The sequence below is a fragment of the Periplaneta americana genome, chromosome 17 (assembly GCF_040183065.1).
Source record: "Periplaneta americana isolate PAMFEO1 chromosome 17, P.americana_PAMFEO1_priV1, whole genome shotgun sequence".
NCBI lineage: Eukaryota > Metazoa > Arthropoda > Insecta > Blattodea > Blattidae > Periplaneta > Periplaneta americana.
Genome location: NC_091133.1, coordinates 54,489,600 through 54,504,424, shown reverse-complemented (window position 1 = coordinate 54,504,424; position 14,825 = coordinate 54,489,600). Strand labels below are relative to the sequence as shown.

At 35.4% G+C, this 14,825-nt stretch overlaps 1 protein-coding gene across 1 annotated transcript in view; it reads right to left on the bottom strand.

Annotated features, from left to right (window-relative positions):
* Positions 1-1,409: 1,409 nt before the first annotated feature.
* Positions 1,410-14,825, bottom strand: part of LOC138693343 (DNA-binding protein RFXANK-like) — a 20,577-nt gene continuing 7,161 nt past the window's right edge. The window contains exon 6 of the mRNA XM_069817254.1: positions 1,410-12,529. Coding sequence (XP_069673355.1) covers positions 12,486-12,529 — 44 coding nt within the window. The 3' untranslated portion in view covers positions 1,410-12,485. The remainder of the gene's footprint in view (positions 12,530-14,825) is intronic.

Here is a 14,825-nt window from a genome sequence, read left to right as displayed (position 1 = left end):
GAGGAAGAGAGAAAGATTACCACATGAAAGTTACATAGTTGATGAATCCTTGTTCACCGAAATTAGCTGTCAGTCTGTCCTTGACAGACTGTAGAAAAGGCATGCACTGAATCAACTAAGAATAAGTGCATTTCATTACGTTGTGTTGTGTTTTGCAATGGTTACATATTCAGGTGTTAACGTGTACACATTTTGAAAACGTAGAAAAGGAAAAAAGAAACTGTGTGGCAGAACAAAGGAAAACTTTAGACATAAATTTCTTGGCTGCCCAGTTCCCTGTAGAAAAGAATAATTTCGTGAATAGGTTTAGTGAAACAGGTTCTGTGAATGGTGTATCACATAAGATAGGCAACACTTCTAGCAGCAACTGTGTGAAGGGTGAGTACCAAATGTTATTAATATCACATTGTATATAAGTCTGCGCACTGAGTTCGCAGATGCAAGCAGCAGTGGTATTGGGGAGGGAGGACCTGCATCTGATTGATCGAAAGAAATACTGGGAATGTTCACTGGAATTCACTGTAATTTCAGGGTAAGATATAATAAGTCTACTAACTTCGGTGATAGAAATGGCCAACTAGCTTACTGCTTCTCTATAAAACACTCACAATCATGTATTGGTGTTAGGCGAAAATGACTTACCTGTTGGCATTCAAGAATGTTTCTGGTTTTGGATGCATGCCTTACAGCGAGACTCATTAGCATGTGAAGGATGGTCATGATGCCAATTGAAGGCCATCAAAGTGGCATTTCACTGGTATTTGGAAATGATTTGTGATACCTGAAGATAGTTTAGGGATCTACCTGAATCATTTCTGTGGTTATTTTTGGGATTGAAAGCCACTCATCTCATCTCTAACTCTTGGAGGTTGTATGCATACCTACTACCTACTTGATCTGAATGTAGAAGGGCTTTTGTCTGCCACTCTATATATAGAAAGTTTACAGATCTGATTCGAAAAGTGAGTCTTCTTAACACACACACGCTCACTCACTCACTCACTCACTCACTTACTCTCTTTCACTTGCACACTATTTTACATAATTATTAATCAAACAATTACTCTTTTGAAATTACAAAAAATTAGAATGATAGAGATATACGAGTACCAATAGCAAAATGCAACAATGGTGAAAAATAATGACAAAGAACTCGAATTATACGTAAAAGAACTATCTTACAATCACACTGTTCACTAAAAATGCTGCAAGGACTGCTGAGTTCGAATTCTTGACTGTTTGGTGACAAATCGTAAGCTTGGTATGAATAACTCATGATAGAAAATTTTAATATGATTGGCATGACTTCATACCAAAAGGAGTCCAGGTAGGTTTAAGCTGGGTATCAGCACTCTCTTTCAAATGCCTATCAGCTAACCATCAGGTTGCTTAAAAATAATAAACAAAGAGAGATTTAAAAAATATATACTTTATTTGAGTTACATATACATATACAGAGATATATTAGTGCAAAATACAAATGTATTTCTCGTATATGTTAAAATTTAATGACTGAGTTATAATATGAATAATGAGAACTTCCTATATTATTAATCCCAAATTGTACTTTAAATATACATGACATTCATTACAGAATCTAGTCAGTTACTAGAATTTCATATATTAAGTTATGTAACCTCTCATTCTTACAAAAGTCACATACATACCCATTAACTATTTTCTGACACAAATTACTAGGGCATTCGAAAATTAATGGCAACTGTTTCACACTAAATTTATTTAGGTTACTTTCGACATTATATAATTCAAATATAGTCCCCTGCCATGTTAACAATGCATTGCCAAATCCTTGGAAGATGGGAGACTCTATCTGCAGCATCATTTCTGGATATCTGTCACTGATCGAACTAAAGCTTTTTGGATGCCAACTCTTGATTGAAAGCGAATGTCTTGCTTCCACTCATCTTGTAGTAGTTCAGTATCGTAGGATTTTTCTCCCACAAGCTTCTTGAAATGTCCTAAAGCACTGAGTTGCACATTTTCCTCTTGCAATTTGGATTTTATGAAGTACCTTTGTTTGTATCTACTAACAATTTTTAAAGCTGTATTACTTACTACAAATCAGAAATAGTGACAGTATTTACAAAATATGGTTACTTCGAGGCTTTCAATATTGCAGGTTTATGAAAGAATCACTACTCTGTTACATATTACAAGATTCCAATGGTCACCACTAGGAGCACTGATTTACAGCATTGTTGCCATTACTTATCGAATCCCCTGGTAGTACAATATTACTAAGCAACATTAATTTATTAAATTACATTACATTACAGATGTAATTCATTGACTTATTGTATACCTTATCACAAGTGCTAGAATGACCATCCTCTCTAATGCACATTTCACATCTTTTGAAAAGAATTCTGGCCACTGCCATGGCTCAGTTGGAAGAAGCATTTCCTTGCTGATCCAGAGTTGCACTCGAATGTGGGTTCAATTCCTTATTTACAACTCACTCACAAATGGCTTTTAAGGAACCTGCAGGCTCATTACTACCCTCACATAAGCCCGCCATCGGTCCCTATCCTGTGCAAGATTAATCCAGTCTCTATCATCATATCCCACCGCACTCAAATTTATTTTAATATTATCCTCCCATCTACGTCTCAGCCTCCCCAAAGGTCTTTTTTCCTCCAGCCTTCCAACTAACACTCTATATGCATTTCTGGATTCGCCCATTACCAATGTAATCCACGCTAAATAACCCAATAGTTGATACAGCGTCATTAAATAACCAAATATAAAAAATCTAGATATGCTGGACTTTGTCTCTATTGATAGAATTGAATCCTAGCCACATAGTTTCATCCAATTTATGAACAACTGTTGTCTTAACAAGCCTTTAGTTTTAACAATTCCATTATTTTTCAAGCTGATGTTTCAGATACACCTGCCTATTGAGCTGACTTACATAAAGATTTTGTGGGAGACTGTTCTAGCCTACAGCATATGTCATCGACTTTTTCTTCAGTTAGAACACCATTTATGCGCTTTCTTTTTTATTTAAAAATGAACCAGTTTGTCATGTTTTTCACAAAATTCTGAATTGTTGAATCAGATGGTTGTTGAATCCCAGGATTTTTTTCGTAAAAATATACATTTTTTTCGTAATATACGTATCATAAATAAAGATTCGCTGTTCTAATATGTACTGCATTGTCATGATCTAAACTGAACTGCAGTGAATGGAAGTCAGCTGTACACTGATGCTCTAAGCTGTGTTATCTGTCCACTATGCAACACAAAACCTTCCTATGCTCCATCTATAAGAGTAAAAGGCAGATGTCATTTACCTGAGTGAAATAGGTTTTTTTGACGAAAACACTGTATACTAATTACTGCTAAGCTAGGAAGCCAGCAGCTTATCCAACTGTAGCAAAAGACGACTGAATTGAATAACAGAAATGTGAAAATTTTTCAACTTGATGAATTATAGATTGCTGAAGTATACTAGCAATTTATAACAACATAGAAAAATGAACATAAGGGTATGACGGTGAGACAAAAATTATTTAGAATTCTGTATTACAGGACTGGCGGCACTTTGCTTTGTTACCATATGTACAGCCTTAGACAGAAAAAAATGACTGCTCTCCTGTAGTATGAATTTGTCTAAGTCCACTTCGGGCAGTGCTTGGTTCACATGACTAGAGAAAGGATGTTTATTTTGCACCTAATTTACTCCTTGAATATATCTTTGCTATAGATATTCATAACACTTGACCTACAAACAGACAGAAAAAGCAACAAACAAACAAAACAGCAATTGAGGGTAAATATTCAATGTCTCTTCATAACATGTGGAAAATATAGAAAAGGGGGGGGGGGGAAAGGTAACAAGTAAGGGTAAATATCTGATGTGTCTTCATAACACGTAGTGATTATAGAAAAGAGGATAAAAAGAAAAACAGTGACAATTGAGGGATTTGCCGGAAGAAGGACACATAGGTCAGTGTGTCATTGGTGCATGTATACCCTTCCTCCGGCAAATCCCTCAATTATTTTCCCATATTAAAGAATTTTCTTGTATTTTCTGTCTATATCACATAAATATATAAGTGTTCTGTCCAAGGGCAGGTCTTTCACTGCAAACTCACATTCTCCAAGCTTTCCTATTTTCTGCCTTCCTTTTAGTCTCCGCATATGATCCACTTATCTTAATGTCGTCTATCATCTGATATAATCTTCTGTGCCGAACTCTTCTCCAATTCACCATTCCTTCCAGTGCATCCTTCAGTAGACAGTTTCTCCTCAGCCAGTGACCTAACCAATTCCTTTTTCTCTTTCTGATCAGTTTCAGCATCATTCTTTCTTCACCCACTCTTTCCAACACAGCTTCGTTTCTTATTCTGTCTGTCCATTTCACACATTCCATTCTTCTCCATATCCACATTTGAAGTGCTTCTATTCGCTTCTCTTCATTTCATCGTAATGTTCATATTTCTGCCCATACAATGACACACTCAACACAAAGCACTTTACTAGTCTCTTCCTTAGTTCTTTTTCCAGAGGTTCTTTTTCTATTAAAAGATTCCTTTGCCATTGCTTCCTCCTTTTGACTTCCTGACTGCAGCTCATGTTATGCTTATAGTACATCCCAAGTATTTGAAGCTGTCCACTTGGTCTACTGCCTCATCTAGAATTCGCAAGTTTACCTTCTTTATTTTTCTTCCGACAACCATGGTCTTTGTTTTATGGGTATTTGCATTTATCTTCATCCCATACTGCTGACAGCTATCATTTAGCTCTAGTAGCACATCCCTCAGTATTGTCTCCTCTTCTACTAACAATGCCATATCGTCAGCAAATCTGATGTATTTTATTCTTCTTCCTCCTACTTTTACCCCTCCCATGTTATGAAAACATTTCTATATCACATATGTTACGATTACAGTTAGTCTCCAAATAATTTTAATATGATGTTTGACCATTATGATTCGCATAAGATTAGTGTGGTAAGCATGTTGCTAAGGTCATTTCCCACTTTTATTGGATGAAAATAAAAGTGCGTGTATATGGACTTTTTCAATTAATATTATGAAAAATCAGTCATATGAGTATATGTAGGCCTACCATATGAAAACCTTATCAAGGGGGTATAAACATGTTTTTCTTTCAGTTAATCTTTAATCAGGCACACAGGCAAAATTTTACAGGACAGTGTTAAAGGTTTAGAATCCAATGCTAATTAGGTGCAGTATCATAATTTCTTCGAAGCCACCGACGTGGCTCAGTCAGTTAAGGCGCTTGCCTGCCGGTCTGAAGTTGCATTCGGGCGCGGGTTCGATCCCTGCTTGGGCTGATTACCTGGTTGGGTTTTTCCGAGGTTTTCCCCAACCGTAATGTGAATGCAAGGCAATCTATGGCGAATCCTCGGCCTCATCTCACCAAATATCATCTCGCTATCACGAATCTCATCGACGCTAAATAACCTAGTAGTTGATACAGCATCGTTAAATAACCAACTAAAATAAAAAAATAAAATAATTTCTTCGACGTATATTTTAGTCATTTGTTGAGTAATTTTTATAATATCTTACTAATAGCTTCCTCATATGTGTAAGAAATGAATTCGCATAAAAAACCATTTTTGCTAAGTGTGGTTTTGGACTACCTCATTCTCACCCATTCAATTATTTGATTTTTCCTTTAAAAAATTCGAAAGTTAAAATTGTGCCAGTTAATTTCAGGATAAGCTGATAAGCTCTAGCAGCATGGTGACAGCTGAGAAAACAAGTTGAATGTTTACATCCGTTGCTTTGCTTCTTTATCAAACCTAATTTTAGATTAGATATTAACTTTCAATGTTTATTTATAAGTTAAGATAATAACAAACATCGCAGTCATACTTCATATTAGAGATGATTAGAGAGCTTATTGTTCAAACACACATCATTACTCATTCACACTAAAATTGTACCACAACCGCACGAGCTCTAATTTAACTTATTTTTGAAAATGTATCATCTATGAGGTCACTCCCATAATTTTATAAGACAGGTATACCAGATCTCTGAAGATAGGGTAAATGATTATCTCATAGTACAGCCACATAAAAACAAATGTTCAAATGTTTGTAAAATTACTGCTGTGTCTAACTTTGTTTACGAAAATGAATCTTGGATTATGGGACAAGGAGAAGAAAAAATATCCAAGAAGCGAAAATGTTTAAGGATAGGAAGAAGGGGGTGGGATGGGTAGGGTATGGTATGGAATGGATATGAGTAGTGGGTAAGGCAATCACATATGTACTTAGACCACTTACATAGGCCCATTGCGCTACCTTCAAATTTCGACGTGAGTGGGAAATGGTCTACATGGGTCTCCTACCTCTATTTCCCTCCTAGATGAAGCCAGGCTAACAAAGATTTTAACGCCTTTCAAAATCTATCACATTCGGCCGAATTTGCCCACGAATCTCAGAGTGAGTGGCTAGCATGGAAACTTCTAAACACCAAGAATACCATAGAGAGAGAAGAGAGAAATATAAAGAAGAAACGAAGATAAACCATCAGAACTTAAATGATAACCATCAGAACTTAAAATATACAGCATACAAGATAAAATAAAATAAAACAAACCTCAGACAACACAGTTGATGAGAATAGCAGATGAAAGGCTTCTGAATAGGGCGTGGAATTATAAAGATACTGAAGACAAGATTGGGGAAGGTCATTGAGGAGATGGATACTGAAAGATGCGAGTTACCCTATCCTCGAAATGTAACATAAAAACAAGAGAAAAAGAAAATTACAAACTGAAAACATATTTAACTAAATGTCTCTAGCTGTCAGGCTTACGCATGTGGCATATTTTTGGAAGATGAAATTACTCTTCAGTCATGATACAAAGCATGTCGGTATTAGTGCTCTTTCTCCTGTATAAAGGGTCTGCATTGAATGACTTACAAGTCCTGTTAAATTTGAATGTGTCGTCCTTGGTCGATTGTTTGTTACCATGCTCTCAATTACAGTCAGTGTTCAGTTGTATGACGTACATCACAGATTCATTAAATATATATTAGAGTCATTCCATGTCAAATCAACAAATTGGCTGTGGCGCAACTTTTTCGGATACTGGTGAAAATTGTTCCAGTTATTGATTGATAATGACTATGAGTACAGGCAAAGTATTTTGTGCGAAATCCTACTCATTTCTTTGATATGCACGTGTGTGTACAGTACTTCATCCCTCGATATTGGTGTGCGCCTATTCGGAAAAAAATCCATAACTTACAAACGACTCGAAATTTCTCTGTCAAAGTTAGTGACAATATATTCAAGAACATTTTCTACTATTTAGTGATACAACAGTGGAAAAAAAGTTTATATTATAATGTAAATAAAACAAAATATACAAAAAATGGGTCAATATTTTATGTTGTATAGAAGATAAAGGCAAGGTGAAATAATAACGAAATATTAGTAGTAAAGACATTCAAACATTCTGTATGCATGGTGAAATTTTGAACTTGTATTTCGGCTCCCTTCCGTGTAGGCACGTGTGTACGTACATGCATGTTCAAACCTGCGCGGACCAAGACTAAGCATGTCTTGGAGGTGACGCAGCACTCCACTGTCAGTCTCGGGATACGCAAACTACAGTATTTGTCATACCTGTGTACAGTAACGTTCACTTTCATAGTTAAGTGGTATCATCAGTAAATCTATCATTAATTGTGGTAGCTATGTGTTACCTTGGTTCGAGCTCGTCACAGCCGGGGCTGACATCACACCAGAATTAGCAACAAGACAAGTTACCAGACTAAGAACTGTTGGGTTATAGGTAAGTGAATTAAAACTGTGCGCCGTTATTTATAAAGTGCATATTTTGCAGTAGTTTGACGTTAAGACATTTCTATTTCAGTGTATTTCACGGGTGACTCTAGAAGTAAGAAAATGTCCAAGGAAATGGATTCTTGTTCTGTAGGACAACTGACAGGTGATAGTTGTCACAAACTAACATATACCCAATCTATTGCCTTGTTGGACGTGAAAACCTTGCCTGATCAAGACAGACAATTATTGTGGTGCAGACTGAGGAAACCGAAGAACATAGAGACTGTTTGTTATCATCATCTGAAAATATACTGCAGCGACAAATATACACATCTCTTTGGACGTAAATGTTGTGATCCATATAGAAAACATAAGACCGTTATTAAGAAGGGTTTGCGACAGATAACAGAAGACCTCGTCAACAGAAAGAAAAAAATCTCTCTTATACCTGGACAGTGTGTATGTACAAATTGCTATACAAGATTACAAAATAGTAGTGATGATTCCGATGAATCAATGGACGATCAGCCATTCTCAGTACCGCCAGACGAAGAGCGAGAGTCAATAAATGTATCATTTTCACAAGTAGGAATATCACCCTTAAAGCAGAAGAGACTCAGCAGTGAACAAAAACATGCTCTAGGGAAGAGAAAGTTAGCACAAGCTTCATCAGCTATCAAAGGTAGACTGGAAAAAGCTCTTCAGGTTACATTAGATTCGAGTTCAAACAATTCAGAAAACGATTTGGTTGCTCTTGGTAGGGACTATAAGGACCTTCTTGACTGTGTTAAAAGTTCCTTACAAACGGCATTGACAGTTCAAGAGAAAATACGACTAGTTTCAGTTGCGCCACGAAGCTGGTCATTAAAGAAAGTAGCTGAGGAATTTGGAGTATCAGAGTATATTGTAAGAAAGGCGAGATCACGTGGTTTGTTCTTTGATATCACAAAGAAGACTGGCCATCCCGTGCCTGAGAACGTTAAGACAGCAGTAGTTGAATTTTATGAAGATGATGATTATAGTCGCGTATGTCCCGGAAAAAAGGACTTTGTGTCTGTAAAAAAGACTACAGCAGATTCTATTGTACGAGAGCAGGTGCAAAAGCGTTTAATATTGTGTAACTTGAAAGAATTGTACATATTATTCTGCGAGAAAAACCCTTCACTTTCTATTGGGTTTTCCAAATTTGCCGAGTTGCGTCCAAAACATTGTATACTGGCAGGTGCAAAAGGAACACATACAGTGTGCGTGTGTGCAATACACCAAAATGTAAGACTCATGGTGCAAAGTTTAAAACACATACTGACAGTTCATGGAATGGATGAAAAAAGTCTCCTTCAAATGATGGTATGTTCTACACAAAATGAACCCTGTTCCTTATCAGGATGTGAAAAATGTCCTGGCCCTGGAAAAGCACGTGAATTCTTGCTGGAAAGTGAGGAAAGCATGCAGGACGTTGAATATAAACAGTGGGTGACAGTAGACCAATCTACATTGAAAACAATTGTTACACCATTCGAAGAATTCGTTGAAGAGCTCATTGATAAGATATGGGTAATTTATCGTCCTCATAGCTTCATTGCTCATAATCAGGCCCAATATTTGAAGCAGTGCAAAGATACACTAAAGAAACACGAATGTGTAGTACTGGTTGATTTTTCCGAAAATTATACATTCATAGTTCAAGATGTGGTTCAAGGCTATCACTGGACAAATGACCAGGCGACACTCCACCCGGTAGTTATTTATATGCATCAGGATGAAACACCAAATGTTCCCAAGCCCGTTTCTCTATGTATAATAAGTGACTGTTTGATGCATGTAACCAGTACTTTTTACCATTTCCAGAAAGTGTTAATTCAACACCTCAAAACATTAGATGACAATATGAAGAAAATTTTTTACTTTAGTGACGGAGCCGCATCTCAATATAAAAACAGGAAGAATTTTGTTAATTTAGTTCATCATAAAAATGATTTTGGAATAGATGCAGAATGGCATTTTTTTGCCACAAGCCATGGGAAAAGCCCTTGTGACGCTATTGGTGGGACAACGAAAAGACTAGCAACAAAAGCCAGCTTGCAGCGTCCATATATGGACCAAATTTTGTCGGCCAGAGATCTATACAAATTTGCAAATGAACATATTGCTGGAGTGAAATATTTTTATGTCAGTAAAGAAGACATTCGTCTCACGGAAGTGGAACTGATGGAACGATTTAATAACTCTGTACGAATTCCTGGTACAAGAGAAAACCACTCATATGTACCATTAGATGACAGACATTTGAGAGTTTCCAGAGTTTCAGTGTCATGTAAATTCGTTGATATATCTGTAATAAAGTAGGCATGAAGTATAATGAGTAAGTAGGCCTGAATATGCAATAAAAATGTCATAGATCAGAGTCAGTAAAATTCATTGTCAATTATGCATGTCAATGATAGAAATGTTGTATCTCTTCCAAGAATGGAAAATACAAGCCAGTTTTTTTTGTATTGATAGTACAGATAATGAATAATCTCCTGTAAAAATTTCATAATGTTTTCCATGTGCCCTTTCACACAATAAATTAAACAAAAATACTTGAAAAAATATATTTTGTTTTAATTTCAGCCAAGGTCGAACAGTAGATCAAGATGTCTCACAACTCAGAATGAGGCAATACAACACCACTATAACTGGAAGAAATTTCGTGAATTTCTCTGCAGTAGTTCGTCTGTAATTAATTTTTTTCCTTTCAGACAGAGCGTCAAGAGTCTGTACACCCCAGCATACTCAATTGTACATTTCTCGAAAACTACTGTCCCATAGAACAAAATACTGTGTTTCCCTTCCTATGATACTTCAATAATTGTTCAGACTAAGTTTCACTCAAATTTGGAATTTGACCGCCACAGGTTTTCGGCGAAATTTGTTGATTTGAGATGGAATGACTCATTATTATTATTATTATTATTATTATTATTATTATTATTATTATTATTATTATTAGTATTGTCACCGTCGTTGTTGTAACATTACTTGTATACTCTCACTATATACTTAATTCGAATAAAAAGTTCAAGGTACGTCATTAGAACATACTCAAGAACTCTGCAATTAAAATAATAATAAGTTATGTTATACTGGATGTAGACTCTTGGGCAGAACTACACTGAGATGGAAAGATCAAGTTCATTTGGATCTAGATTACAAAGGAGTAACTGAAGATAAAGCACATGACAGAACAGAATAGAGGAAGGTTGTGAATGTGGCCAGAAACCTTCTGAGGTTTGAAGCACCATGAAAGTAAGTTAGCTTTATGTTATTGTCTATTTTAATTAAGTACAACTAAATGTATGTTGTTTTATTGTTGCTCAAAATTAAATAGATATAGATAACCTATAAGTATGCTGCTTGCATCAAGCAGAAAGCAATACAAGTTTAAAAAAAAAAAAAAAACATCCCACTGAATTTACAATGTAATATTCACTTCCTGTAATTTGCATCATTTCTGCCATATCTTTTGAACAGAGATATCATTGTTTGTACAAACTTCCTTACGTCATTGATATTAGTCTCATAAAATACTCTTATTAATATAGATAAAATTTTAAAATACAATAAGATATTGTCCTTCAGCAATAATATACCAGCACCTATCACAACCAAAACACATTGTCATCAAAACTGCTGCATTTAATATGTAATAAGCACTGCCTGCTGGATCGCATCCTATGGCTGCTTACACTGCCTGCTCAATCAACACTTACGTGCAAGTAGCCACTGGATGACAGGTAGTGCACACAGCTATTAGGGATAATGTTAACAGTAGTGTGCACTGTCTGCCACTTAGCAGTAAAATAACTTCGTTTGAGCAGGCAGTTTATGCAGCTATAGGTTGTCATCCAGCAGGCAGTGGTAATAAATTAATAAAAATATTACCATTATTGACTAGCAAAACTCTCTTAGAAACCAAGGACATATTCATGCTCTCTACGCAATTGTCTCACTTTGTTTTTCATATGAACTTTCTTCTTTGGAAGATTCGTTTAATCATTAGTATATATCATATATCCTTGCATTCTAAGGGTAACTCTAGTGGCCAAATTGTACATCTATTTCATTGTCTTTAAGAAGTGAGGGTTGAAACTTAGCCACAATAGATCAGGCATGTTCAGCGCAGACATTTCTAGCCTTCAACGGAGGTGCAACAGTGACGTAGAATATCTTTTAAAACTTGTGCCTGGATGCGATTCTGAGATTCTACTTCAGTGTTGCGCCTCGTTTGAAGGCTAGTAATGCCCGCGTTGAACATGCTTGCAATAGATTATTAATTATATTTATGCAATTAAAAAAATAGTACCAAACGATACAAGAACTATATCAATCTACTGGTTTGTTTTCAGTTCGTGTTATTATTATGTTGCCATTTGGAGTAATGAATTTCATGCAGATGTGCCTCCATTTAAAAATACAAATCTTCACACTATCAAGCTAACAGAGGCCGTGAGTAATGGAAGAACTCCAATCAGCCACAGATAGATAATATTTTTATACACTAAGTATAACAGACGTTCTATTTGTCAGTTATTTTATATTTTCATAAGATTTGGGAACCACTTGTATACTTAGACTATTACGTAGCAGGTAAAACCACCTTGCCCTCTTAAGTAGTACTGTATTCACACCATGATGTCACTATCAGCTAAGCAGAGTCAGGAGGTAATTCTCGATGACTGCTTGAGCTGCAACAAGCATGAGGTAACTGACAATACAATTGAATGGCTGCCTAGAATAACATTGTTAGTCAATTTTTACAGTTTGTCAGGAAATTAAAAATATCTTTATTTCATATTAACATTGTTAAATATTGCAAAATATTATAGTGTGAGGTCTGTATTAATACTTCAGTAAGTATTCATACCATTTATATATGTATTGCCTTCATCTTCCAAATAACACAACTTTTTGAACATTTACCTACAGTAGAAAAACGTATGTTAGTCCAAAAGAACAACGATGTAAAGCAAAGAAACTTAAATACTGTCCATATTTCCTGGTAAATTCTTTATGGTTGTTGCATTTGAGCACATTAAATAATAATAATAATAATAATAATAATAATAATAATAATGATAATAATAATAATAATAATAATAATAAGACAAATTTATATCATAAGAACTTGAAACAAATTACACAACTTAGATTATATGTTTAAGCATACAATATCAATATTACACACACAAGAATCCTTTTTTTTTCTTTATTCTGTTATTAGGTCATGGTAGAATTCAGAATAACCATGACCAAGAGGAAAAAAAACTTGAGATTGCAATCAGATCATTTTTTTTTTCTCTTTTGTGATTGGAATAGGGCCATAATAAAGACTAGGTAAGTTATCTTGTGAAATATGATTTACTGCCTCATTTTTTGCACGCCTGCTTTGTTTTTAGGGAATACACTGTCCATAGTAACAATATATCATGGAATTTCCTCATTTTCAGAGACATAGAATCGTCAGAACTGAACTGAAACCAGGCAGCTGTTATTATCTTGATGTCTGGATCCTTCTTTATTGTTTGCTCTGCTAGCCCTATATCCCTAAAGTATTCTTGTTGCATATGAACAACCTCAAATGGTTTGCTTGGCCTTGCACTGGCAATAACCTCTACCGATGTGACACGCTACAAGTATGATTGTCCGCCATTTTATTTGCCTTACAACGTTACTCAGTTCAGCAACACAATCAAAATACTACAGCTGTCGAAGTAGTGTGAATATCAGCAAGATGATGGAAGCAAATGATGCAAGATTTGCAATACAACATTTTTCCGCCGAAAACTCAGTTTGGTCAAAAACGGACTTACGACGTTATTCTAGGCAACCATTCAATTATAAATGTGCAATATTAATAATCTTTAGTCAACCCAATAATCATGTAACAATGAACAATAAAATTTGTTAAATCACAGCCAAATTACCATACCAATAATGTAATTAATTTAAGGAAACCTGGTTTAAGGAAAATCCCGCTTTTAAGGAATAATTTTCAAGTAGATTTTGTGATAATGTAGCCTGAAATATGGACACGACTTTCATTAATCAACAGTACTGGCATATTCGATAGCGCATCTCAATCGATAGTAATGCGGCACCATGCTGCTGCGTTATTCTTTATTTTTATTTATGGTCTTGCTTTGCATTGCTTTCACAGAGTGGTTGCTTTGCTTGCTTTGTTCTCGCGAGTTGTGTGGATCCTGTTTCTAAATTTTTTGTTAGTTTATACTGTTAGTGCATTGTTATAATGGCGACTACACGGATGAAATTAATTATCAAACAGAAAGTGAAAATAATAAGGGATGTCGAGGCTAATCCTCAAATAACATATTGCAAAAATGCATGGTTTGCAAACTACTTCAATATAGAAAAGAAGAAGGAAGAAATTTTCAGTGCCGAGTTTCACTGTGTTCCCAGGTTCAACCAAACGGAAAAACATTCGTGCTTCGCTATTTGAATTAGAAAATTATAATGCAATTTATTACAAATAATAATTGTAGGCTTAATTAAATAATTACAATGTTTAGTATATAACACACGTTAGTACTAGTTATTTTAGCCTTTCCTTCCCATTTTATGTTGTTTGTTGTTATTTAGTCAAATGTCTGACGACAGGTTCGAACCTCACAAGTGATACTAAGAAGGCACCACTTATGAGGCAACTAGCTCAGGAGATAATGGGGTAGGTTGGCCAGTTTCTTTCCCCCTCCATTGCATACATCACCGACTAGCTACATATCATACGATGAAAGAGTAATGGAACGGAGAAAAATTCTCTCTGGCGCTGGGATTTCCATTATTCTTTCATCGTATGATGATGCAGAATATCTGCATAAAATATCATATGTACTTCGGTACATCATAATAATATATATAGCTACATATCGTTGGCAATGTATGCAATGGAGGGAGAAAGGAACTGGCCACCCTAATGTAAATCCTTTTTTAAGGAAAACCCCTATTTAAAAGAAAAAAGTAATC